Consider the following 26,056-nt stretch of genomic DNA (forward strand, 5'->3'; position numbering starts at 1 on the left):
GTTCCACCCCCTCCCATGGGCAGGGACACCTCCCACTGTCCCAGGCTGCTCCAAGCCCCATCCAGCCCGGCCTTGGACACTTCCAGGGATCCAGGGGCAGCCACAGCTGCTCTGGGCACCTTGTGCCAGGGCCTGCCCACCCTCACAGGGAAGAATTTCTTCCCAAAATCATATCTAACCCTGCCCTTTGGCAGTGGGAAGCCATTCCCCATTGTCCTGTCACTCCATGCCTTCTTCATGGCCAGTTTTGGTCTTCCAGGTTTCCTGTGGTGCAGAGCACCAGATGTGGGTCAGAAACTGGAGGGGTGTCTGTTGCCTGAGATCCTGGGCTTGGGGGAGAGATGATGCTCAGAAAAGGGTCTGGGAATTGAGGCATCTCAGGGAAGTGATGTTTTGAATCGTGTGTTCACAGCAAACTTCTGGAGTTCTCTTTGGTTGCTTGTTTTAGTCAACACTGGAGGCTCCTTAGGTCCAGCTTCATGTGGGAGCTGGTCCTGACACCTTTACAGCCTGAGCAGGGCAGGTTTGTGCATCTCAGAGGATGCCTGTGCTGGGCTGCTCCTGTTGCTGCTTGTCTTCATTCCTGTGAGGTTTTCCAGCTGCCAGGGCACCCTTGTGCTGGCTCCTTCCCATCCTAGACACTCAGTTATTTGGGGTTTCTCCCTTAGCTGGAGCCTGCAGGCTCTGGGTGATGTCCTGGGTGAAGTGCTGGTACAATTCCATCCCATCTGTCTCACTGCAGCATTTCCCTGGAGCACTGGGCAAAGCCATGCTGGGTGGCACTGAATTCCCAATTCCTGCTGGCCCCCAGGTTCTTTTAAATTGAAGTGCATGGGAAATAAAGCTGGGTGAAAAGATGGAGAGCTCCCTACGGCCCCCATGGCCAGCAGGACCTGAGAGCCAGTAGGAGCATCTCCCCCAGCTCCCTGCCCTGCCCAGCCATCCTCAGTCTGCTCAAAAATAGAGAAGAGCTCTTCTCCCCCAGCTTGCTTTGTATTTTTAAAATCATTGTGGTTTTTTGTTCTGTTTTCTTTAAATAATTTTCTAAAAAGTTGAAACTGTAGAACTGATTTTTTTTTTGGGGGGGGGAGGGGTGGTATTTTTGTTTGCTTGTTGTTTTTTTTTTTTTACCCAAAGAAGAAAACTGAAAGATGGGTGAGACATTGTGGTTTGGAGCACCACTTGCAAATAAATTTTTGGGTGCTTCAGCATGCCAGGCTTTCCCACCTGGATAGTGAGTGCTTCTCCCAGGAGCAGGTCTTGAAGAGATAATCTGTGTCACTGTACTTCATTCCAATAAAAGCTGCTCTGGCTCAGCTCTGGGCTCTGCTTCCTCCCTTGCTCTGCCCTCATTTTTGGGCTAGTCTCTCCATCTGTACAATATCAGAAAGAGTTTTGTTCCCTGGAGAGGCTTCGAGGTTTTAGCATTTACAAAATGCTTTAAGATCTGCAGATAAAGGAAAGCCAAACAATAACCAGTGCCCAGGGCTGTGCCAAAGGAGTCCCCTGGATCACTGTGGCAGAGCTGTGCAGGATTGGGTGGAGGTGGCTTTTGTGAGAGGGCAAAAACTGCTCCAGCTGCTGGTGCTGCCTGGCCTTTAAAGTGCTCCTGAAAAGGAGATAACAAGATAACATCATGGAATCACAGAGTGCTTTGGGTTGGAAGAGACCTTAGGGATCATCCAATACCCCCCCCCGCCATACCCAGGGACACCTGCCACGGGCAGGGACACATTCCCCTATCCCAGGCTGCTCCAAGCCCCCTCCAGCCTGGCCTTGGACACTTCCAGGGATCCAGGGGCAGCCACAGCTGCTCTGGGCACCCTGTGCCAGGGCCTGCCCACCCTCATCTGTAGATCAGAGCATGACTGAAGCACATGGGTGATTTTTTCCAGGGCTCCCTAGGAACAATCCTGATCTGGAAGAGATGCTGTCCATGTGCTCTTTGCTCTCCAGGCAGTGCTTCATAAACTCCCTGGTAAACCTGATCCACCCCATAAACTTCATTAACTTTCCTTTCAGTGCCTCTGCCTGTCCCTACAGTGAACTCTCTGCAGTCCCCAGACAAAGGCAGGCAGTGGTGGGCAGGACAGGAGCGAGGCCCCGGGAGCTGCTCCTCCCTCCCCAGGGCTGGGCTGGAGCGCAGGGAGCGGGGCTCCTCACTGCCAGCGCCTGCGGGGACATGGCAGCCCAGAACAAGCTGTCCGGGGGTACGTGCGCCTGCCACACATCTGGCAGGATTTTTGGTAAAGGGTGGAGGATGGAGTGTGACGGGGTGATTTGTAGTGGGTCGATTGGGAGCTGGGTGGCAGGTGGGCTGTGGAGGGCCAGGCTGGAATTGTGAAGGGATCTTCTTCCTCACTTCTGAGAACTTTTGTGGCTGTTGGGCAGGAACTGAGAGCCGTAAAACTGATTGAGGGCACCCAACCCTTTTTGGGAGCAGGAACAGCTCAGATTTGTCTGCTGCCTCCCCTCTGTGTGTGCCCAAGTCCCCTGAACCTGTTACAGCTGTGACCAGGGCAGGGCTGCAGGAAGAGAGGGGACTGTAGGCTGGGGACACAGCACAAAGTTCAGGTGCCAGCTGAGGGTGTCCTGTGCAGGGTCACCTGTGGTCCCCACACCATGAGCCCATTGCTGGCACAGTTAATTGCTGTATTGTTAATTGCTGTATTGTTAATTGCTGTGGTGACATGGCCTGGGTGTGGGGTTTCTGTGCCCTACAAGGGGCTCATGGGATGGTTTTTATTTCAGGTGGTTTTAGATATGAATCAAACAGTTCCCTGGAGGTGATCTGGCTTTGATTGGACTGACTTGCGTGTGTGGAGTAGTAACTTAAGCGGTGCCATTTCATCTGAATCGCTGCACATGGTGCCTGCTTTGAACTGAGGTGGGGTACAGGGACACCTTGGGAAACCTGTATCTCTGAGTTTTAAATAAACAGGCTTGTGTGTAGGTGAGGCAGCATCCTGGGTGCAGACTGGGCTCTCTGGGGTGCCAGGGAGCAGCTGAGGCTTTGGGATGCTGCAAGATGAGGGGGAATTGCAGGGTGGACAGAGCTGTGCAAGCCCAGGAGCAGGTTCCCATGAGCACCCTGGGATCGTGGAAGGTGTCTCTGCCCATGGCAGGGGGCAGAATGAGATGAGCTTTAAGGTCCCTTCCAAGCCAAGCAATTGTGGGACTCTCAGAGTTACAGCTTTGTGCCCGAGGTGAACAGAGGTCTGTATGTGCTCCTCGCCCTGACCACAGCAGTGTGGGCAGGACCTGGATGAACAACCCCAGAGTGTGGTGGATCCTGGGCACCAGAGATTGATAACAGCTTATTTCCCCTTGTTGATTCTGTCAGGAAATTAGGGGTCTGATGGGAGCAGCCAGGGCAGTTTACCCCCTCCAGCCTGTCCCTGCTGTCTGTACCATGGTGGGGCTCTGAGAGGCGAAGGTGTGGGGCTGTGGTTTTGCAAACCAGCTGCCAGCTGAGATCTTCCTCTTCCCATCCATCCTGGCCTGCCCCGTCTTGGGGGCTTCTGGGGCACGTTGTGCTCCAAATGGGGAACCGATTTTCTTTGGGTTTCCTGCTGCCTTACATGTTCAGCAGCCCCTGGAAAGTCCAACAAGCCCAGAACTCACTCAAGAGAAATGCTGGGTGAGAAGGGCCCTTTCCTCCCACAGCAGCCACTGCTGCTGTGCCCTGAGCTGCTCATGAAGCTGCTGGAGGGAGCTTTGTCAGGGGCCAGCATGGCCCTGGGTGTCCCCAGAGCAGAGGTGGGAGCTACCAGCAGAGCTCACGTGCTGGAGGCAGTCCAGGGATTTGGGGCTGACTTTGGTCCTTGTTTTCCTGGCAGCACTAGGCTAGAAATAGCACTTTTTTTTTTTTTGCCATTCTCATTTTAATTTTTTTTTAAGTTTCAAACTTGCATTTGAAAATGCAGCCACTTTCCTTTGAGACAGCAGCTTCTCATTCACAGTGGTGAGCTCAGCTCTCACTATCCCAGCAAACTGCAGCTCCAGGTTTTTAACTGCTGCAGCTCTTTTTGTTCATGTAGAAAAACATTTCTTTGAGCTTCTCATAGTTAAAAGAAAGCAATCTTTGAGAAAAATATCAGAGGAGCTTGCTAATGGGTCAATTTTCCTAGACAGTTGCATTAGGATTCCTGATAAGGAGTGTTAGTGCCTGGCTTGACAAAAGCACCAGAAATCGAAGCCTCATGTAGAGGAGACACAGACAAGATAATCTAATGGGTCTCTTTTTGTCTCCAGCTTGTTCTGAGCAGCAGAGAGCCCTGGTGTGTGAGCCCTGGAAGGGCTGGGATGGGCTGTGAGGCCAGGCTGATGCTGCTGTGGGTTTGCCACGCTGGCTGTGGAGCAGGGAGGGGAAACTGCCTCCCACCTTCTGGGGTGACCCATCCACAACCCAGACCATGGTCAGTGTGTGCCCAGGGTAACGTGAGAGATGTCAGTAAAATAATAAAATCTGTTTTCTTGACATCTCTGGGGCTTCCAAGGGGCTGGGCAGTGGGTTTTTTTCGGGGCTGTTTTTGTTGCCTAGCACAAGGGATGAGACCTTGTTTTCTTGTATTCTTGATCCGTTTCCCTGCACTTTTGTCCCTTGGACCCTCTTTGACATCAGCACCAGCTCCTGCCAGCTGCTGTTGAGTGATGCCAAAGCTGCACCCAGGAAATGGTTTGAAATGTGCAGGCAGGAGGATGGTGCTGGTTATTCCTGGGAAAGAGGAGGATCCGTGCTACTCATTGAGTGCCATCTACTGGCACCTCACCCGTGCCACCGTTTGCCCAGGGAGAGTGTGGGTGAAGTGGGGGCACAGTCGGTGCCCAGCCTGAAAGGATGTGAGGGTGGGCTCCCTTTGCTCCTTCAGCTCTGCACTCCCTGCCCCGTGTAGAGCAGGAGGAGCCCAGCAGCACCTGCTGAGGGTGGCGTGTTCCAGCCAGAGCTGGTGCCACCATGAGCTGTCATACACAGATTGGATCCAGGCTGCCCTTGGCTCCGTCCTGTCCTCTCCCTGGGCCTGCCCCAGGCACTTCTCTACATCCCAAACCAGGTGATACATTCAGATTTATAAAACTTTCCTCCTCACCAGCTCCGTGCCTGAATCCCTCCACCAGTGTTTAGGCACTGTCTGGAGATGTGTGTTGGGAGCTGGATTTAGGGACAAGGGGACAAGGACATGAGGACCTGGAGCAACTTTTTGGTGTCCCCTGAGCAGTGTGTGGCAAACAACAGTCAGTGAGGGTGGATTGACAGCCCAAACCCACAGTGCCATGCATCAGTGACTCCTGCCAAAGTCATGAGGGCTGATGGCCCTGCCTCATACACACCATAAGCCTTGGTAGCCTTAGAGCTGATGGGCTGGGATTTGTCTTCAGGTGAACTCTTCCTGTGACTTGTCCATTTGGCTTTAGGGCTACAGGGGGAAGTTAGGGCATTGGGTATGGTTATACAAAGATGTGCATCCTTTCAGGGCAAGGGACAAATTAACATCTTGAAGTGTTTATGTTTAAAGAGGGGGAAAAAGAGTTGTGTTTCATGGAAATGGTGCTTTGTAGGAGCAAATGGATTGAATTCAGTCCTTTTTAATGCAATTTAAATAATCGATGGTCTATTCAATTACAGAAATATTTGGCAGAGCTCTAAATAGGTCACATCTGTCTTTAAATTGTTATTCAGGTAAATACCTCATTGTGTGGTGTCACAAGGGAGGGAGAACTCCTTGACTGTACATGCAGTTATCCCCAAAACTCTGCACCTGGTGTGCTCTGACCCATGGATTTGCTTTAGGGATTCCTTAGGAAGCCTAGCTTGTATGTTTTGGGTATATCCAGCTCCTGAAGTTTGCAGTCCTGAGATTGCTGGCTGTAACTGGACATGGCTGGGGGCTTTGTTGGCAGCTTCTGTGTTGTTCTCAGGGGCCAGGATGGAATCCTGAGCCCACTGTGCCCCAGAAATGGTCACCTTGGGAAAGGGGAAAACAAAAACACCGTCTTTTGTTGTGACCAGAGGCTGGAGGTTACTCGCGAGCAGGAGCCGGGGCTGAGGGAGGGAGGCAGGTGGTGCTGAGAATGCTTTGTTTGGGAAAGTTTTCCTCATTGTGTCCAACAATTCTTCTGAGATGATCCTTCCTGTGGGCTGAATCATCGTCTGGGCCAGTGCTGGCTCTCGAGCCCCGTGGCTGCATCCTGCGCCCTTGGGGCATCCACAGGGGCCGAGCACCCTGCGGGAATAACCTTGGAATAAGCACCCCTGGCTGTCTTCCTCACCCCTTTGGGCTCTGTTTTCATTCCCCACCATCCCTCTCCCCGCTGAGAGGAGGCTCACAAACAAACTGCCAAGGCCACCCTGGTGGGGTGTACGTGTGTTTGGCCACTTCCCCATGTAATTTCCACATTATTTGGAAGCCATCCTTAATTTGTCTAATTTTTAACAGCCCCTGGCCTCCCTACCTGTAGGGCTGCAGCAGTGCAGGGCTGGGAGGGCTCACGTACACACAGCTGGCACTGCCTGCCTGTTTGATCTCAAATGCTTCTCTGGCAAACTTCTGGGTTGTTTTTTTTTTTGGTCACTTGTAAGTAAACAAGCTTCTGTCCCCATTCGTCTTCTTGGTGAGTAATGGAAACCAAATGGGAGAAGATTTCTGTTCCCCGGTGTTCCGGTTGCATCTCTGCGGCTGTAATTTGATTTTACATTGCAAATTAAACAATACTTGGAAAGATGCAAATCAGAGCGGAAATAGAGGTGGGTGCTGCTAAGTGGAGTAAGTGGGGGTGTTGCAGCTCCTCTGTGCATCTGTGGGGGTGTGCAAAACACCCCGTGGCCCGAGGAACACGAGAGGTCACTGAGAGCATCCCAGGGGAGCCAGTGTGTTTCAGTCCTCGCTGGCTTCAGGCTGTGAGTTCACTTGTTCACTCAGCACAATGAGTTTTCCCCGTTTGGACAGCAATCCATGTGTGAGCGTGGAGTGTCTGCCCCTGTCATGAGTGTGCAACTCTGTGCTACAATAAATCATCTGGAGAAACCAGGATGTGGATTTATGCTCAGTGGTCTCCCTGGAGGTTTCTGTTTAATGGAATATAACCCCTAGTTTGGGGAATAACCTGTATGTAGTGAATGTCACTTGTTTTGTGCTGATGTTGTTGAATGCACATGAGGCAGAAACAGGGAAGGTTCTCCATGGGGCTGTCTGTGCATTTATGGGAGAATGGATCAGCAGCAGCCCTGGGGAGAAGGACTTGGGCTGTTGGTGGGTGAGAGGCTCAACCTGCCCCGGCCACGGGCACTGAGCCCAGGAACCCCCCTGTGCTGGGCTGAGCCCCCAGCGTGGGCAGCAGGGGAGGGGGGATTCTGCCCCTCTGCCCCTGTGCTCAGGTGAGACCCCACCTGCAGAGCTGCCCCAGCCCTGGGGAACAACATCAGGAGGACGTGGAGCTGCTGGAGCCAGTCCAGAGGAGGCCACGGAGCTGCTCCAAGGGCTGGAGCCCCTCTGCTCTGGAGCCAGGCTGGGAGAGCTGGGGGTGCTCACCTGGAGAAGAGAAGGCTCCAGGGAGAGCTCAGAGCCCCTTGCAGGGCCTAAAGGGGCTCCAGGAGAGCTGGAGAGGGACTGGGGACAAGGCCTGGAGGGACAGGACACAGGGAATGGCTCCCACTGCCAGAGGGCAGGGCTGGATGGGATATTGGGAAGGAATTGTTGGCTGGGAGGGTGGGCAGGCCCTGGCACAGGGTGCCCAGAGCAGCTGGGGCTGCCCCTGGATCCCTGGCAGTGTCCAAGGCCAGGCTGGAGGGGGCTTGGAGCAGCCTGGGATGGTGGGAGGTGAACCTGCCATGGCAGGAGGTGGGACTGGATGGGATTTCGTGTCCCTTCCAACCCAAACCTCTCCATGATACTATAATGATAGACGTTGTGCTGTGTGACACCTTCCTGCACAGGAGGTACTACAGGGTTGGGTCTGGGCCACCTCCTTGTTTTTCTGCAGGGTTGGGTTTATCCCAAGCTGCTTCCAGAGCTTTGGGACATGCCTCTGTGCTCTCCCAGCTGCCATGGTCCCTGTCACCCACCCTGTCATAGTGCAGTGGAACTGTGGGGTCCCCACTGTCACCTCACACTGGGTCTCTGTTTCCATCTGCACAGAGGGAGCAAAGCTGTCCCTCCAAAACACAACTGAACTGAGGGACAGCGAGGAAAAGCGGCTCCTCTGACACCTGTTGTGGGTCTGACTCAGCCCTGTGTTATTCTTGGTCCATTTCCCTGCACTTTTGTCCCTTGGACCCTCCTTGACATCCTGCTTCTTGCAGGGCCATCAGGCCTGGATGGAGGCTGGGGATGAGAGACATGGGTAGGTGTCCTGGAGAGGCTGGGGACAAGGGACATGGTGGGTTCGTCCTGCAGGCTGATGACCTTTAGAAAGCCCTGAATGTGTTATCCTCCATCCCCTTCTCCTGCCGCTCCTTTGTGCTCATGTTTGGTCACTGCTGGCCTTTGTTTTTACAGCTGGGGGAAGTGTTTTGAGCTTTAAAGTTTATTTTCTTCCCTCTGGTTGTCGTCACAGGTTTGTTTTCTTTCTCCGTGTGGCATCTTGCTGGCTCTCCCAGGGGCTGGGAGAGGGCCTGGCTGCTGCTCTCGGGGCATTCCTGCTGGAGGGAGCAGGATCTTCCCTGAATTTGGGAGGCCCCAAAGTCTCTCTGCCTTCACTTCTCTCGCTGGATTTTTATCACAGAATCCCAGAATGGCTTGGGCTGAAAGGGACCTCAAAGCCCATCCCATCCCACCCCTGCCATGGCAGGGACTCCTTCCACCATCCCAGGCTGCTCCAAGCCCCGTCCAGCCTGGCCTTGGGCACTGCCAGGGATCCAGGGGCAGCCCCAGCTGCTCTGGGCACCCTGTGCCAGGGCCTGCCCACCCTGCCAGCCAACAATTCCTTCCCAATATCCCATCCAGCCCTGCCCTCTGGCAGTGGGAGCCATTCCCTGTGTCCTGTCCCTCCAGGCCTTGTCCCCAGTCCCTCTCCAGCTCTCCTGGAGCCCCTTTAGGCCCTGCAAGGGGCTCTGAGCTCTCCCTGGAGCCTTCTCTTCTCCAGGTGAGCACCCCCAGCTCTCCCAGCCTGGCTCCAGAGCAGAGGGGCTCCAGCCCTTGGAGCAGCTCCGTGGCCTCCTCTGGACTGGCTCCAGCAGCTCCACGTCCTCCTGATGTTGTTCCCCAGGGCTGGGGCAGCTCTGCAGGTGGGGTCTCACCTGAGCACAGGGGCAGAGGGGCAGAATCCCCCCTCCCCTGCTGCCCACGCTGGGGGCTCAGCCCAGCACATGGGGGTTCCTGGGCTCAGTGCCCGTGGCCGGGGCAGGTTGAGCCTCTCACCCACCAACAGCCCAAGTCCTTCTCCCCAGGGCTGATCCCATCCATCCATCCATCCATCCATCCATCCATCCATCCATCCATCCATCTCCATTCTTTTAGTTTAATAAATCCTGTTCACTCTGACCCATCCTCCAGGAGGAGCACAGCCCAACAATTCACTGCTGGTGTGAACCTTGGCACCCTGGGTCAGGTCCTTGGCCATGTTCTGGACACAGGGTGGGGTGGCTGTGTCCCAGTGCCACCATGGGCACCCTGTGCAGTCGTTTTGCAAGGTCTTGATGAGACTTGGGCATACCCAAGTTATTAATTTCCTTAATGAAGACTTAAAATAAAGGCAAGCTTTTATTTTGATTACCATAAAATCACTCTCTAAAATGCGGTGGGGACCTCCCTTTGCATCTGTAAATATGACTCACATCTAAAGTGAGGGATGGATGAATTTGCTTTTTGGGTTTTGTTGGTTTTTCCAAAACTTCCTCACCCCTGTGCTGGGCACTGCTTTGTACATTTATTATTGCATATAATTATTACTGTTTATGCACATGGTAGGATCGTTGGGGTGTCCTGAGCAGGGACAGGAGTTGGACTCAGCAATCCTTGTGGATCCCTTCCAGCTCAGGACATTCCAGGGTTCTGTGTCTGGAATGCCACAGCAACACCCCCAACACCAGCCTGGGGTTGCCTTGGAGCCTGCCCTGTCCTTTGAGAGCTGTTTCAGGGGTAGCACAGCATCTTCCAAAAGACCGGGAGCTGCTAAAGTACTTCTTTGGCTCTTTTCCCCTCTTTCTGGCTTTGTTTGGTTTTGGTGTAGGTTCAATTTCTCCCCATAGTTATCCCTCATGGAAAGCCAGGGCAAATGAATCCTTTTTCCCCACTCCTTCACTAGTTCTCTCCTATTTTTCCCCAGCCCCAAACATTTCCTAAACCCCATCTGTGTGTGTGCAGAAACTGCTGAACTGGAATACAGTGCAGGAGACGCTGAGCAGATGCTGAGCAGGGGAATTAACAATCACCAAAGTGGTGGCATCAGCTTTTTGAAGTCAAAAATTATCCCTGAGTGCACATTTGGGGAGGGGGCAGCAGCAGCAGGTGCTTCCCTGAATCAGGGGTGTGTGGGGTGGGTGGGCCTGTCTTGGCTTCGGGTTCTGTGTTCATTCATCATCACAAAGATAAAGGGGCAGAATCTGCCCCAGGAATCGTGCAGGGATCTGTGAGTTTAATGTGGGTGCTGTTGTGTGTCCTCCCCTTGGGGTGCCTGCTCTGGGGGATGGTGTCAGTGCTTTCTCCTGGTCCAGAGCATCTGTTTATGGAGTCCTGGAATATCCTGAGCTGGGAGGGACCCTCAGGGATCACCCAGTGCAGCCCCTGGCCCTGCCCAGACCCCCCAACAAGCCCACCCTGAGCATCCCTGAGAGCGCTGTCCAAACGCTCCTGGAGCTCTGGCAGCCTTGGGGCCGGGCCCATTCCCTGGGGAGCCTGGGCAGTGCCAGCAGCCTCGGGGGGAAGAACCTTGCCCTGAGATCCATCCCAAGCCCTGGCACAGCTCCAGCCCTTCCTGGGCTCCTGTCACAGAGAAAAATGCCACCTGGCCCGTTTGATGCCCCTGGACAGGTCAGGAAGTGGCAGCACATTCCAGCCCCCTGTCATGGTCAGGGACACTTTCCAGTATCCCAGGTTGCTCCAAGCCCTGTCCAGCCTGGCTCTGGACACTTCCAGGGCAGCAGAACAGCTGAGCCTCACTATCCCAACCAGCCAGTTTTGGTCCAACCTCAGATTTCAAGGCAGTGAAGGGGATAAAACATCCCCTGACCCACCCCATAAGCAGAGCCCTCCAGGGTGGCATTGCCAGGGACCTTGTGCTGCCCTCCAGGTGTTCAGGGTGGGTTTCCACCCCTCCCCTTATTTTTATTTTAATTGTTTTGTCGTGCGCCGGGAAAAGGAAGTGAACACACTGTATGGTCCCCTCCACAATCGACGTCCTGTAAACAGCTCCCGGCTGCCTTCCACTCACAGCTGTTTTTTCCTATTTGGGGGTGGATGGGGTTGGTAAATAAACAGGAATTTTTGGGAGCTGCTGCCAGCACCCCCTTTTCCCTCACAGGGCCTGTGCCAGCACGTCAGAGCCTTTCCTGGGGGGTGCTCGGGTGGGCTGTTCCTCACTGAGTGGAGCCAACTCTCTTCAGGAAAAACAACTTTGCTGGTTTTCCCGGGACTAAAGCTAATTACTAGTTGACTAATTTTATTGATTTCCAATCCCTTTTAGCAGAGATTTCGCTGTGGGGCTGATCGCCAGAGCGATTAGCACACAAAGCCGCTTAATTTGGAAGTGTTTATCAAGCAGCCTTCTGTCACCTCTGCTTCAAATCAAATTACAGTGGCACCGGTGGCCCTGCCTGTGCTGGCTCGTGCTGTCCCAGCCCCGAAGGAGGCAGGTGGGGAGCAGGGCTCCTCTGGGCTAAATAACCATTGCAGGGGGTTTGGAGCTAGATGTTCTTCAAGGCTCCTTCCAGTCCAAACCATTCCATGGATCTAAATGTTCCATGAGCTTGAAAAGCTGCTGGCTGTGGGGTTTTTACTCCCAGCTGCCACCACATCCTTGTCCTGCTCCAGCCCTCGGGCACTGCTGTGGCTGCACAGTTGGAATTTCCCTCCTGACCCTCAAATCTCCACCATGGGCACTGTTTGGTCTCTCCTAAAGATGGAAGATGCACTTTTGTGGCAGCTACAGCTGCTTCCAAACCTCCTCCAGCCACAGGAGGGATTTGGCCTAAATATTTTTAATAGAATTTAAAAAAAAAAAAAAAGGAAAAGCCTGGCCCAGTGGTTTTGCTGGAATCAGATTAGGGAGGGCAGATTGTGGAGGCTGGGGGAGGGAGAGGCTCAGCCTGGCTCAGTCACAGCTCCAGCAGCACAGAAACCCCAGCAGTGTCCCCCAGTATCAGCACTGCAGCTGCTGGGAGGGTCCTTCACTGCCTCCTCCTCCTGACAGGTGAAAACAAGGTGCCTTTGGGACATTTAGAGTCATAGGAAGAAATCCCAGAAATTCCTCCCTGGGAGGGTGGGCAGGCCCTGGCACAGGGTGCCCAGAGCAGCTGGGGCTGCCCCTGGATCCCTGGCAGTGCCCAAGGCCAGGCTGGACGGGGCTTGGAGCAGCCTGGGATGGTGGGAGGTGTCATTGCCCATGGCAGGGGTGGCACTGGATGAGCTTTAAGGTCCCTTCCAACCTAAAACATTCCATGATTTGAGGCTGCAGCGCTGCAGCTTTCCAGGAGTGCATGTTCTCCTCAGGGTATCCCTTGGTACAGGATTTAAGAACAAAAACTCTATATTTGCTTTACAAATGGTATGTGAGAGGATTCAGGAGCAAAACATTCCCGTTCTCCATCTCTGCATGTCCTCTGGATCTGGAGAGATGGCTGCACACCCACTGAGCTTTGCTTTGAGCAAAGCAATGGCTGGGGGCTGAGCTTGTTTTGAAAGTCCTTTTACAGAATCCTGGAATACCCTGAGTTGGAAAGGGACACACAAGGACCATCGAGTCCAACTCCTGACCCTGTCCTGTTCACACAAAGGCCATAGGTTGTGGGGTGTTTGGCTGTGTGCAGGTGGTCAGAGCTGACTCCAGAGCCACATTCCCTCCCACACCATATCCAAGTGCTGTGCCCAGACTGGGGCATTCAGAGCTCAGGGCTCAAGCACCTGTGCCCAGGTAGGTTTGGGGGCCCTGCTTGTTAAAACCAGGCCAGCCTCTCTTGGTGCAGCATTTTTGGCTCCCGTGGATGGCAGCTGGAAGGCACAGACTAGGAACTGAGCAGGTGGGATGTGGGATGTGGAATGAATCACAGCACCTGGCCCCCTGTTAATGCTTTTACATAGAATCCTGGAACAATTGGAGGGACCTTAAAGCCCATCCAGTGCCACCCCTGCCATGGCAGGGACACCTTCCACCACCCCAGGCTGCTCCAAACCCCGTCCAGCCTGGCCTTGGACACTGCCAGGGATCCAGGGGCAGCCACAGCTGCTCTGGGCACCCTGTGCCAGGGCCTGCCCACCCTCACAGGGGAGAATTTCCTCCAAATATCTGAAGTAAATCTGTCCTCCTTTAGGTAAAACAGCTCCCCTTTCCTATTACTCTCCAGTAATGTTGGAATTGTGTGTCTACAGTGGCTCTGTTCCTCCTGGATGGGAGCAGCTCTCATTGCTCTGTGTCACTGGTCTCTTGTCCATAGCCTTTCCTAGGGTCCATTACTGCACCAAGGAAGGTTTTTCTGAGCTTAAATGTGGTTAAATCATTTTTATCCCTGATGAAGCTTAGGACAGCTCTTGTCTATCAGCTCTTCTTGGCTGCAGCAGGAAAACCGTGAGGAAAAAAAAAAAAGACTGTCTGACAGCTACATCTTATTCTATTAGTATGTTTTAATTAGAACATGAGCAAGAAATGTGTTATGAATATTCATGCTTAGGGTTATTAAAATGCACAATTAATCTGTATGCAGTTTAATAACTGTATTAATGGTGAGAGGAGGTAGCTCCTATTTTTGTCGTTTCTCAATTGGAAAGTGTGCCTTAACTTGGGTAGTTGGGAAATGGGGTTATTTTAAAATCAAGTTGGCTCCCGGCAGCAGCATGGGCACGTGGGTATCTCCAAAACTCGCACACCTCACTGAGGGAGAGCACTGGAAGGGTGGCAAAGCCAAGCCCTGCCAGGATGGAGCTTTGTCATGCAGACAGAATTCAGCTCAGTGCCATGGGAGTTTTCAGTCACAGAATCACAAAATCCCAGAAAGGATTGGGTTGGGAGAGACCTTAAAGCACATCCAATCCCACCCCCTGGCATGGCAGGGACACCTCCCACCATCCCAGGGGACTCAAAGCCCCGTCCAGCCTGGCCTTGGGCACTGCCAGGGATCCAGGGGCAGCCACAGCTGCTCTGGGCACCCTGTGCCAGGGCCTGCCCACCCTCCCAGCCAACAATTCCTTCCCAATATCCCATCCAGCCCTGCCCTCTGGCAGTGGGAGCCATTCCCTGTGTCCTGTCCCTCCAGGCCTTGTCCCCAGTCCCTCTCCAGCTCTCCTGGAGCCCCTTTAGGCCCTGCAAGGGGCTCTGAGCTCTCCCTGGAGCCTTCTCTTCTCCAGGTGAGCACCCCCAGCTCTCCCAGCCTGGCTCCAGAGCAGAGGGGCTCCAGCCCTTGGAGCAGCTCCACGGCCCTTTGGACATGATCTCTCTTCAGTGACTTGGATTTATCATTTTTTTTGCCAGCACTGTGGGTGTTTTAAGGCAGCAGATTTGTCCACAAGTATGGGCAGTTGGGGTCCAGAAGATTCTCATGGCATCTCCATCTCACCTGTGGCAGCTCCTGGGTGATGCCCAGAGGCAGGAAACACATTTCCAGGTGCCCCAAGGTGCCTCTGATCCTTCCCTGGGCACCTGGGTCACCTCTACCGCTGCTGGGGTGCCCTTGGTTTAGCCCTGGAGCTGCTGAGCCATGTCCTTCCAACCCCAGCTTCCTTCTCCCCCTTCCCCTTCCTCTCCCTGCACTCAGGTCCAGCCTGGCTGCTCCATGCTCACAGGGCCAGGATGTGTGACCGTGTTTGGGGTGACACCGTGTCCGAGGGCTTTGTGCTGGAGTGGAACAGATCCTGCTGATGGGAGCTTTTCCAGACACACCTGCCCATGGCCAAACATTGGGATTTTGCAGAGCTGGCCAAGGGCATTTGCTGCCAAATTGTGGATCCTTAGGAATACGAAGGGAGGGAAGAGAGGGCTGGCAGGGAATGTAGGACAGATGCCAGACGTTGAAAGAGGGCAGTCTGCTTTTTCCTGGCTTCATCCCAGAAATCCCTGAATTCCTAAAACACTTGCAGGTGCAGGCGCTGAAAACAGGGAGATTTTTTGCTGGCACCTTTCTAGCCAGTGGCTGCAGCTTGGGGAAGGTGCAAGACTTTATTTCTCAGGAGACATCAGACAGAGCTGGCATGGGCACCTTCAGAGGTGCTTCCAGAACCTTGGGATACTCTTTGCTGCTTTGGTGTAAGACTGGAACCTCACTTCACCTTGGCAGCTACAGGAACTACCTGGAGGGTACAGGAGAACTTTGGCTTTCCCTGGGGGTTACAGAATCCCAGAATCCCAGATTTGAGTTGGGCTGGGAGGGACCTCAAAGCCCATCCACCCCTGCCATGGCAGAGACACCTCCCACCATCCCAGGCTGCTCCAAGCCCCGTCCAGCCTGGCCTTGGACACTGCCAGGGATCCAGGGGCAGCCCCAGCTGCTCTGGGCACCCTGTGCCAGGGCCTGCCCACCCTCCCAAGGAGGAATTTCTTCCTGAAAAAAAAGGGTTGGTTTGCTTTGACTCCATTTAGGTCACAAAGTGGTCAAAGAAGGGCTGGGGACCTGGCCATGCTCCAGATGAGTGGCTCATCCTCTGCAGTCACTGTTGGAGCACTCAGGGGTTTGACCCCTCTTCAGGGTCTCTGCCATGGTGGCGGCACCACGGGGTGCAGCAGCTTGTGCCAGGGGTTTGTCCTTGTCAAGGGATGTGTGACCCTTACCTTCAGCCTTTGCCCCCTGCGCCACTCACTGTCCCCTCTCCCTCCTTCCTTGGGGAGACCAGACAAGGATTCACTTTTATTTTTCAGGAATTTTGGCACAGAATCCCAGAATGGGTGAGGTTGGAAGGATCACGGTGGCTCATCTGGTCCCATCTCCCTGCTCAAGCAGGGGCATCCCAGAGCACAGGGCACAGGATTCTGTCCAGATTGTTTTTGTCATAATTCAAGAGACTATCTGAAGGTTCTTGAATATCTGAAGAGACATTCAAAGGAGAAAGACTCAACAACCTGAGGAAAATTTCCCTGGATTTCCAGGCAGCCTATCTCCTTCCAGAGCCCACTGAGCATCCTCTCCAGGCATATTCTGGCCTGAGAATGCTGCTCTGCTGTTGGGGTGGTGGCAGGACCAAGGGCTCTGTGAGAGGTCAGGGTGGCCCACGACCCCCAAAGCCTGTCCTGCACGGGGCAGGGCTGGGTGTGAGGGTCTGGACCCCCATGCCTTGGCTTCCCCTCTGCCTCTGAGGCTTCTGGGGTTCCTCATGGGGACTGTGGTATTGCAGTTCTCATCCTTCCAGCCAAAGGGAACAGTTTTCCAAGGATGTCCAAGGCTGCTGATCCTGCTCCTGTCTTCTCCCCGACCCTTGGGAGCTTTAAAACCAGCCATGACAGCAAAATGACTCAAAGGAGCATTTCTGCCTCCTGCCTCGCCAGGGTTTGCAGGGATTGCAGATGAATTGCTTTGGAAAAACACATTAGCAAAGCAAAAGTTTATTCTAGGAAGTAGGAGGTGGGAGAATTGGCAGTAATTCTCCCTAGTATCCAAGGTATTATTAGAGGCTTATCCCTGCTCTGCACAGTAATCACATTGGAAATTTTTGATTAGAAAACAAAATCTAAATGAGAATTATGAATATTCATTAGGTGTTGAGATTAATATGCATAATTATGCAAATTAGACAGCAATTAAACACCAATTCTCTGGGGAAATGATTAACACAAAGGCACAGAAATAGAAGGATGTAATTTGAAAGAAGTTTCTGGTTAAATGAACAGTGAGGGGAGCGGAGGAGACAAATCCAAGGCATGTTTGCCATAATAATCAGCTTTGCCAAGCGAAATGGGAGTGAGCCCTGACCCCCTGCCCCCATGGCCTTGCTGCTGCTCAGCTCCTTGCTCCCCAAAGGGCATCCTGGGGCACCTGCAGGTGCCATCCCCATTGGAAGAACCAGCACAGGATGGGTCCCCAGAGAGCCACAGGGATGCTGAGTCTGGCGTCACTCCATGGCCAGTGTGGCCATGACCCCTGGTGGGGAGCAGGGGGTGTCCATGGCCTGGGAAGTGTCCATGGCTGGTGCCACCCTCACTCTCAGCCTTCTGCAGATCTGGGATTTCTCCCTGTCCAACCCAGCAGAGTTCACAGCATTTGTGCAGCACCTCCAAAGATGGTGGATGCCCCCACCCTGGCCAGCCTCTCTCAAATCCCTGGATTTTCCCCCTTTGGACACCAACTGCTGCCCACCAGCCACTGGTCACCCACTGGAGCAGGAGATGGAGCAGCACAGGGATTCTCCAGCTGGGTCAGGTCGAGGCTGTGTTCCAGGGAAGGTTCCTTCTGTGTGATTGTGCTATCAGCTGGAAATGTGGGAGCTGGGCTGATGCAACATCCCAAGGTTTTTGTGTCATGGTGGACATTCCCAGCTCACTAAAGGGGCTCCAGGAGAGCTGGAGAGGGACTGGGGACAAGGCCTGGAGGGACAGGACACAGGGAATGGCTCCCACTGCCAGAGGGCAGGGCTGGATGGGATATTGGGCAGGAATTGTTGGCTGGGAGGGTGGGCAGGCCCTGGCACAGGGTGCCCAGAGCAGCTGTGGCTGCCCCTGGATCCCTGGCAGTGCCCAAGGCCAGGCTGGAGGGGGCTTGGAGCAGCCTGGGATGATGGGAGGTGTCCCTGCCATGGCAGGGGTGGGATGAGCTGAGTAAGGTCCCTTCCAGCCCAAAGCATTCCATGATTCTCTGACTCCCCTGGGTGCCTTGTGCAGCCCAGGAGGTGCTGCCTGCATGGACTTGGCAGGGGATGAAAGGAGCCGATTCCCACCTCAGCCTGTGCAGAAACATTGCAAAACCTTCTGCCTGCTCCTCTGCTCATCTGTTTTGGATAGCTTTTTGCCAAGGATATTTTTGGGAGGGCTGAAGCTGAGAAGGCTGGGGGTGTGCTCTGATGGCCCCACTTCCTCAGGGGAACCTTGAGGTGCTGGAAGATCACCCCTGGACAGGTGACTCTGTAACGCTGGACCCCCCAGCAATTCCCACCTGAGGATTTTGCCTCTGGGCACTCTTTCACTCTGCTCAGGTTGAGCAGAGTTTGGCCCATGATCTTGCAGCACCATGGGCAAAATTCAAGTCCTGCTGGAGCATCCAAATGGATGCAATGTGGTTTTGATTTATAGTTAGTTCCTGTCACCATCACTCTCCGGGGAAAGAGGTTTGTGGGTGCTCTCTGGAATAAAGGAGTTAAAATACTTGTTTCTCCTCTTCCCACTGTCCCATGTTTTGAACCATTTCCAGGCTGTGGTGGGATTTGCTTTGAAGTTTGTGGAGTAACTCCCAGCGGGAGTGGGAAGGTGAGGAGGCAGAGGGGAGGCTCGGTCACGCCAAGTGGAAGTGGTTTATTAATGAAAATATTGTTTTGTTTGTAGAAGGAAGAGTTAATTTTACGAGAACACCTTTGAGGCTTTGCTGATAAAGCAAAGAGTAACCTTTGTTCTTCCTGTTTTTCGGTAGGCTTGGATGAAAGACCGGGATCAGGTTCCTGGGGAACGGCAGATCAAAACAGCTCCACGTTTGACCAAGGAAGGGTAAGGACAAAGCACAAACACCAAGCTCCAACCAAAACAAACTGGGTCTTTCCCAGGCCTTTCAGAGTGTTCGGTCCAACCCTGGAACAGCTTTTCTTGCCCCATTTTGGACATGGGTTCTGTGAACTTGTCTAGGGTTTCCCTCATCCCCATCTCCCCAGGCTTTGCTGCCTTGAGGTCCCCTTGAGGTTTCTCCTCCAAAACCCTCTCCCAGACCTGCACTAAGATGGGCTTCGGTGGCTGCTCAGGCATCTCCCTCCCTGCACTCAGTGTTGGTCTGGGGAGAGGGGGCCCAGGGGAGACTACCTGCAGGAGACACAGATGGGTGGGTCAGGGGATCTCATCTGATGGCAAAGCTTTCTGAGCACCCACCCCACAAGACTTTGGGAACCTGAGGAGGGAATCCCTGGAATCCACCACATTGTCTGGACATGGCACCTTTGGTGGGAATGGAGAACTTGGGAAGGGTTTTTCAGGGAAGGAGTTGAGGCTACAACACCTCATGACAGGGGCCCGAGTATGGGAAGAGAGAAATGCCACAAACTTCACGGAAATGGTGTCATTTTTGTTGTAATGGGTTTGTGTGATTCGTTTTTGCAATGGCACCTTTTCTTTCCCTCTGGTCAGTGACAGAGCTGGGACTGTGGTGTCAACTCTCATTTGTATGTTTAGAATTTATATTTTTATATAAATATATCTAAAAATATACATTTATATTTATCCAGCCTTTTCCTTGCCCCTTCACCCTCCTGGTTCAGGGAGGGGCTGTCTGGCCTTTACTTGGTGGGTGCCAAATTGCCCAAGAGCTACCAGCACAGGGCAAAGCATGGTTCCATGTCCCCTGTCCCCACATCCCCAGCTGCCATGTCCCCTCCCAACACCACAGCCTCTGCACTGCACAGCTCTCCCTTGGCATGACGATAAAACCCTTTCCATGCCCTTTTCATAAGGAGCCTCTGGCTTTGCCCCTTGCTGGGTGAGGCTGGGCCCTGGCAGTGTTTCAGGGTTGGGCTCAGCATCCCCACATCAGGTGTGACTGTCCCCTGTTGTCCCAGCAGAGCTATGGCGAAGGCCCCCACTACGGTGAGCACCGGGAGCTGCCATCCCACAACAGCATCTCCTCGTCACCATTCCTGGGAGCTGGACTCGTGGGTGAGTGCCTGCAGCTGCCTGCCAGGTCCCCAGGGCAGGGGACACGTGGCACTGGGGGGAGCGTTGGGACAGCGTTGCTGTTCCCGGTGCTGGACCTGCTCCAGGTCTTCTCCAGGCTGTGGTCCAGGGAGGTGGTACCCAGAGGGTGCCATCAGTGCCAGCTGTTTTATGTGTGTGGTTATTTTTCCCTGCTTTATGGTAGCACTCCAAGGCAGTAGCAGGGGTCGATGCCCTCCAGGGTGGGCTGAGTGTGCTCCTGGGAACTGGGAATTACAGATGGGAGAGATGCACATTGTTAAGGATTTATTAAGGACTTGGGATGACCCTTCTTGATTGGGGAGTTGTGATCAGATGATCCCACCGTGGTCGCTTCCAACCAGACCCACTGGGTGACTGTGATTTGCAAGGGGCCGGTGGCTGTGTCACTTCCCAGAGAGTTGGGGGTGCCCCCTTTGCTGCAGTGGGGGTTGGAGGGGCCTCTTTCCATATCCTGCCAGGCTCCAGCAGCCTTGTCTGGCCACTCCATCCCCAGCTCCAGGCAGGCAGTTTGAGGAGCTCACAGGGACTGGCGAGTGCTGGGGACGGTGATCCTGTGTGACCATTCACTCGGTCATCTCTCCCAGCTCAGGGGTGGGAGGAGAGATTAAGAGCAGAAATATCCCTCCTGGAGGGCTTAGAGAGCTCTAATGGCATTAGGTCAGGAATTGGGGTTAGTCCTCCCCATCTTTATACACACAGGGGTGGTTAAAACACTCCAGCACAAGTGGAAGGAGTGGGGCCAGGGCAGGGCTTGCTCATGGTTGGGAGGGAGGGATAAGAAAAGGGAGTCATGTTTGAAACAGAAAATCCCCCCAAAACAAAATCCCCTCTGTGGATTTTGTGGATGTGGTGGCAAAGGGGAAGAGCAGAGCAGGGTCATGCTGGAACAGGAGCAGCCACACATTGGCCCCTCCTGGCCTGGGTCAGGGCTTGGTGCTCCCTATGAGCTCTGCTCCCCCCTTTCACCTCTTGTGCTGTTGGGGGACAAGGTTTGGGTGTCCCCTGGGGATCCTGTGCAGGGGGAGGAGCCATTCTGGGCAGTTCCTCCTTTCCCTCCCTCCCCAGGAGGATGTAAGTGGAGCACAAAGAAGTTTTTGAGTAGGACAGGGGAGCCTTGCTGCAGCTCAGTGCGGCTTGAGGGGGATGTGCGTGGGGGGACCCATCCCAGCCCATCCCACACCCGGGGCCAAGGCAGCCTTGAGAGTTCCCAGTTGAGAAGGAGCTGCCTGGGGAGGAACACGGAGGTTTCCCCTTTGATGTGTGTGGGGAAGATGCCTTTGGCTCCCTCTCAAAGCCGGGGCTCCGGGTCCTTGGCAGCCACTGCAGCTCTCCCTGCGAGCCCGACCGGTCCCCGGCACGTGGGGCCATTTGCAGTGGCTCTGGAGCTGAGGATGAGCGCTGGCCCTGGGGCCAGCAGGACTGTGGCCACACTCTGGCCCCAGGCTCAAGGGGCTGCATCTCCCCAGGGGGGTCACCACTGATACAGGGAACAGGCAGGCAGGAAAGGGTTCCTCATATTTCCAAGTCCCTTTTGTTCCTAAAATTGAATGTGGTTAAAGTAGAAAGCATCGATTCTGGGAACAGGTTCCAAAATTCATAAATCAGTTTTCATTGTAGAATCAAAGAATCATGGAGTGCTTTGGGTGGGACAGGACCTCAAAGCCCATCCAGTGCCACCCCCTGCCATGACAGGGACACCTTCCACTGTCTCAGGCTGCATCAAGCCCCGTCCAGCCTGACCTTGGACACTTCAAGGGATGCAGGGGCAGCCACAGCCAACCTGTGCTAGGGCCTGCCCACCCTCACAGCCAAGAATTTCTTCCCAATATACAGTCTAAACCTACCTCTTGGCTTATGTGCTGTGAAGAAAGGACATGGGGAAGAGCAGGGGTGGGATTTTCTCTTCCTCTTTTCCAAGCTGCTTCTGAAAACTTTCAGAGTGGGAAAATGCAAAGGGATAAGGGAGAGGAAAGGCAGGAAAATAAAATAATGCTTCTGTAAAAGCAGAGGGGAAATGGTAGGGAAAGGGGAGTTTTGGAAATGTGTCCCCTTGTCTGCCAGGTCCTGGCTGCCAGCAAGATGCCCCTCAGGGTGGGAAGTTCATGTTAATGGGGTGGTTGAGTGGAATCAGGGAATTTTAAAACATGAGGAGGTGGAGGGGATGAACATGTTGTGGTTGTTGATGGATGAAAGGTGTGTGAAACATCTAAACCCTTCTCCAAGAGCAGAATTTTTATCTCTCACTCGACCTCTATTCCTTCAAAGAGGATCAGGAACTGTGGGAAGAACCATTTTGGGAGCAGCATGGATGCTCTGTGTTGGCAATAGTGGGTTGGGCCAGTAGAGAGGGAGGCTGAGCTGAAAGGGACCCCCAAAGCTGGGGATCTGAGCAGTCAAGGTGGTGATGGCTCCTCCTGGGACCCCTATCCTTTGGATTTTGTGTTCCTGGAGTCCATGCATGTCCCAGGCCAGGCTGCAGCCCCCTATCCTCTGAGGATGGGCTTTAGGGACAGGGAGCACCTTTCCACAGCAAAGGGACACTACAGCAGGCAGCATTTGTTGGAGCAATGGAGCAAATGGTGATTTTTTGCCTCAATTTTCCACATGGTGTGAGTTTGAGAGGAGCAGGACACTGCCAGCACATCCCTGAATTGCACACAGGCTACATCCCTGTCCCAGTTGGGCTTTAGGTGTCACCCCAACCCAAGCCCTCCTTCCCTTCCCAGGGTCCCGCTCCCCAGCCCAAGTCCCCTCCCAGGGGCAGTGAGGAAGGGGCTGCTGAGCCCCTGGGGTCAAGCTGGGGAGTGCAAAGCTTTGATTTAATCCCTGTTGTTCCCTGCAGTGGCCCCAGAGCAGGAGCAGCAGACGGTGGCAGCCAGAGGACGGTCACTGCTCCTCACCCAGTCCAGCCCAGTCTCTGGGTGGTGGTGATTGTGTGGATCACAGGGTGCACACCTGATCCAAAAGCAGTTTGAAAGGAAAAGCACTGATTTCTATTCAGCCATTGAGTTTGAGCTCATGGATGTTCTTTGGATGAACATGGGGCACAATGGGAGCTTGGTTTTGGGAGGCACCTTCTGCACAGAGCCAAGAGAGGCTGCACAGACACAGCACCTGTGGGAGATGCTCCCCCATCCAGGGTCCCACAGTGCTGTGGGTGATGCCCCTCCTGCTCTCATTAAAGGCACTGTGAGGGGAATCTTCAGTCACTGCCCTCTGCCACAGCTTCAGTTCCACAGGTGATGGGGAAAATCAGAGCTCTCTACAGGATGGACTGGGCAGGGAGCTCTGGGCTGTGTTGTACTGGACGGAGTAACCTAAATTTGTCAAAAGAATAAGAAAATAAATTAGAAAGCATTCAAAGGAGGGACACGGAGCTGGGGAAGGCTCTGAGGAGCAGCTGAGGGCACTTGGCTCGTTCAGCTGGAGCAGAGGAGACTGAGGGGAGGCTCCTCGGGGGCTGCAGCTCCTCCCGAGGGGAGGCGGAGGGGCAGGGGCTGAGCTCTGCTCTGGGACAGGGACAGGAGCCCAGGAAGGGCTGGAGCTGTGCCAGGGCTTGGGATGGATCTCAGGGCAAGGTTCTTCCCCCCGAGGCTGCTGGCACTGCCCAGGCTCCCCAGGGAATGGGCCCGGCCCCAAGGCTGCCAGAGCTCCAGGAGCGTTTGGACAGCGCTCTCAGGGATGCTCAGGGTGGGAATGTTGGGGGGTCTGGCCAGGGTTGGACTCAATGATCCCTGTGGGTCCCTCCCAGCTCTGGCTATTTCAGGATTCCATGATTCTAAATCCCTGATGGAAACACCATCAGTGCTCTGAATGAGAAGCACTGATGCTAGGTGGGGGGCTTTGAACCAGGTGAGCAGGTGCAGAACCAATGTCTGAGCTCTCCATTGCTCCCTCCAAGTTTTCCAGGTTTGAGCCTTTAGTGCTGCTCCTGGAGGACAGGGAACCTCCTGGGGAGTTCTGAGCTTCCCAGCCTGGGCATTCCTGGCTGTCCCAGGGTGGTGCCAGGACACAGCACAGTGACAACCTGGCTTGTCCCAGAGGGTGAGGAGGGTGAGAAGGGCTTTTCTGTCTGTTTGAAGTCACCAGTTTCACAATTTACCATTCATCTTCAGCAGGGACAGGCAGGGAGTGGCGGTTAAACAGTGAGGAAACTGATAAGCCATAACAGATTTCTTTCTAGTAATTATTTCTAGTAATTAGCTGCCTTTCAGAGCAGTGTTCCTAATCGGGTGGGTATTGTCAGTGCCTGTAGATGGGGGTCTTCCTGGACAATGGGTTTAATCAGGGGGTTGTTGCTGCTCCTGGTTTTTTAACTTCTTTCTTTCCTCCCTGTTTTTAATCCCTGGCTGTGTTTTGCCTCTCCTTTTCCCCCAGGCCAGAATTCTAATGGAATTCTAATGGAATTAGGAGTGTGGGGCTGGGGGAGGTGCACGGTGGGTGGTGACTGTGCTGGGGCTGGTGTGATGTAGGGGCACTGGTTCTGCCAGTGGCTGCTGGAAAAACTTGTAGGCAGCATTTAAATATTTTTTCTTGGGCTGTCAAGTGCAGGGCCAGGAGTTGGACTTCGATGATCCCTGAGGATCCCAGCTCAGGCTATTCTGTGATTCTGTGGTGTGTGAGAGAAATGGCCAACACATAAGATTATTTAAAAGCAGTTTGCTCTGGTGGAGGTGAAATGCTACCGTGATCCAGGGTGCCAAAGCCAATCCCTGACACTGCCAGAGTGGGTGGGAAGCTCTGGGAAGAGCAGTTTTTATTTTTCTACCTCGTGTCCAAGCTCAGGAGGAGATGTGCCTTTGGGAGGAGTCACACAGACAGTGTGGGGGGTTCCTCTGGAAAAGCCCTGGGTGAAGGCAGGGCTGGGGGAGGCTTCCCAGAGCCCCACACAGCCAGATCCTGCAAGAGGGAACATGCTGGGAGAGGAGAGAGGCTGGGAAAGACTCCTTAGGCAGGGCTGGAGGCAGCACAGGCAGATGAGGGGCAGGAGAAGGAGCTGGCAGGGGGAAAAGCAGGAGGGGGGTGCCAGAAAGATCTGAAAATGCTGAATGCTTTCAGCCAGTGTTGGGGTGTAGTGACTCGAGGTGCCTCCACTGTGCTTCACCATCTTTTCAAAGGAAGCCCCTTTCCTCTTCAAGGGATTTATTCCCATTATCTTCTCCTCCTCCCACAACATCCCTGTACACCCATCTGCAGGATTTCAGTAATTCTTCTGGGAGCAGGATGGAGTTTGGGGAGATTCCATCCTGGTCCTTGCCTCCTTCCTGAGGCTTTGCCACCTTTCCTGGTTGGTGCCCTGGGCTGTGGCTGCCAAGGAGTGACAGAGTGGCTGTGGATTTGCCACCTGTGCCATCTCTCTGCCCACAGAAACAGCTCCTTCTGCTGGCAAGTCCAGCCTCTCCTTTTGAATTTCAGCAGGCTTAGGTACATTCCAATCCAGAGGTTTGCCAGTCTTTCTTCTGCCTTGTTTTCATAGACAGTTAAATGTAAAATTTCTTCTGCTGACTTTTTTACTGCTTTTTTCCCTTGTTATGGAGGGATGGATGGTGCAGGAGCTGGGGCTGTCCGGGGCTGTACTCTGTGTCCCAGTGTTCCCCATCGCATGGGGCACCCACAGACCCAAGGGTGCAGCAGATGCTGAGTGAGGAATGAGAGAATCCAGAGAAGGATCTGGGTTTGGAGCAGTGCAGGGCTGGCACTGGGTTCATAAAATCCTGAAATAGCCAGAGCTGGGAGGGACCCACAGGGATCATTGAGTCCAACCCTGCCCAGACCCCCCAACAAGCCCACCCTGAGCATCCCTGAGAGCGCTGTCCAAATGCTCCTGGAGCTCTGGCAGCCTTGGGGCCGGGCCCATTCCCTGGGGAGCCTGGGCAGTGCCAGCAGCCTCGGGGGGAAGAACCTTGCCCTGAGATCCATCCCAAGCCCTGGCACAGCTCCAGCCCTTCCTGGGCTCCTGTCCCTGTCCCAGAACAGAGCTCAGCCCCTGCCCCTCCGCCTCCCCTCGGGAGGAGCTGCAGTCCCCGAGGAGCCTCCCCTCAGTCTCCTCTGCTCCAGCTGAACGAGCCAAGTGCCCTCAGCTGCTCCTCAGAGCCTTCCC

The 26,056-nt window shown here is 54.1% G+C and overlaps 1 protein-coding gene across 10 annotated transcripts in view; it reads left to right on the forward strand.

Moving 5' to 3' along the window:
- The window catches only part of TCF3 (transcription factor 3), an 83,101-nt gene that overhangs the window by 24,796 nt on the left and 32,249 nt on the right, over positions 1-26,056 (forward strand). For 5 of the 10 annotated variants that reach the window (XM_088067886.1, XM_088067888.1, XM_005531339.3 and 2 more), the window contains exons 4-5: positions 18,692-18,765; positions 19,821-19,917. In XM_088067886.1, coding sequence (XP_087924012.1) covers positions 18,692-18,765; positions 19,821-19,917 — 171 coding nt within the window. Of the gene's footprint in view, positions 1-2,177; positions 2,211-18,691; positions 18,766-19,820; positions 19,918-26,056 lie in introns of those variants that run through there. The other 5 variants (XM_088067887.1, XM_088067891.1, XM_088067893.1 and 2 more) reach the window with 3 other exon arrangements.

This window comes from Pseudopodoces humilis, chromosome 28 (genome assembly GCF_049639895.1).
Source record: "Pseudopodoces humilis isolate 2021_Gansu_Grassland_sample_001 chromosome 28, ASM4963989v1, whole genome shotgun sequence".
NCBI lineage: Eukaryota > Metazoa > Chordata > Aves > Passeriformes > Paridae > Pseudopodoces > Pseudopodoces humilis.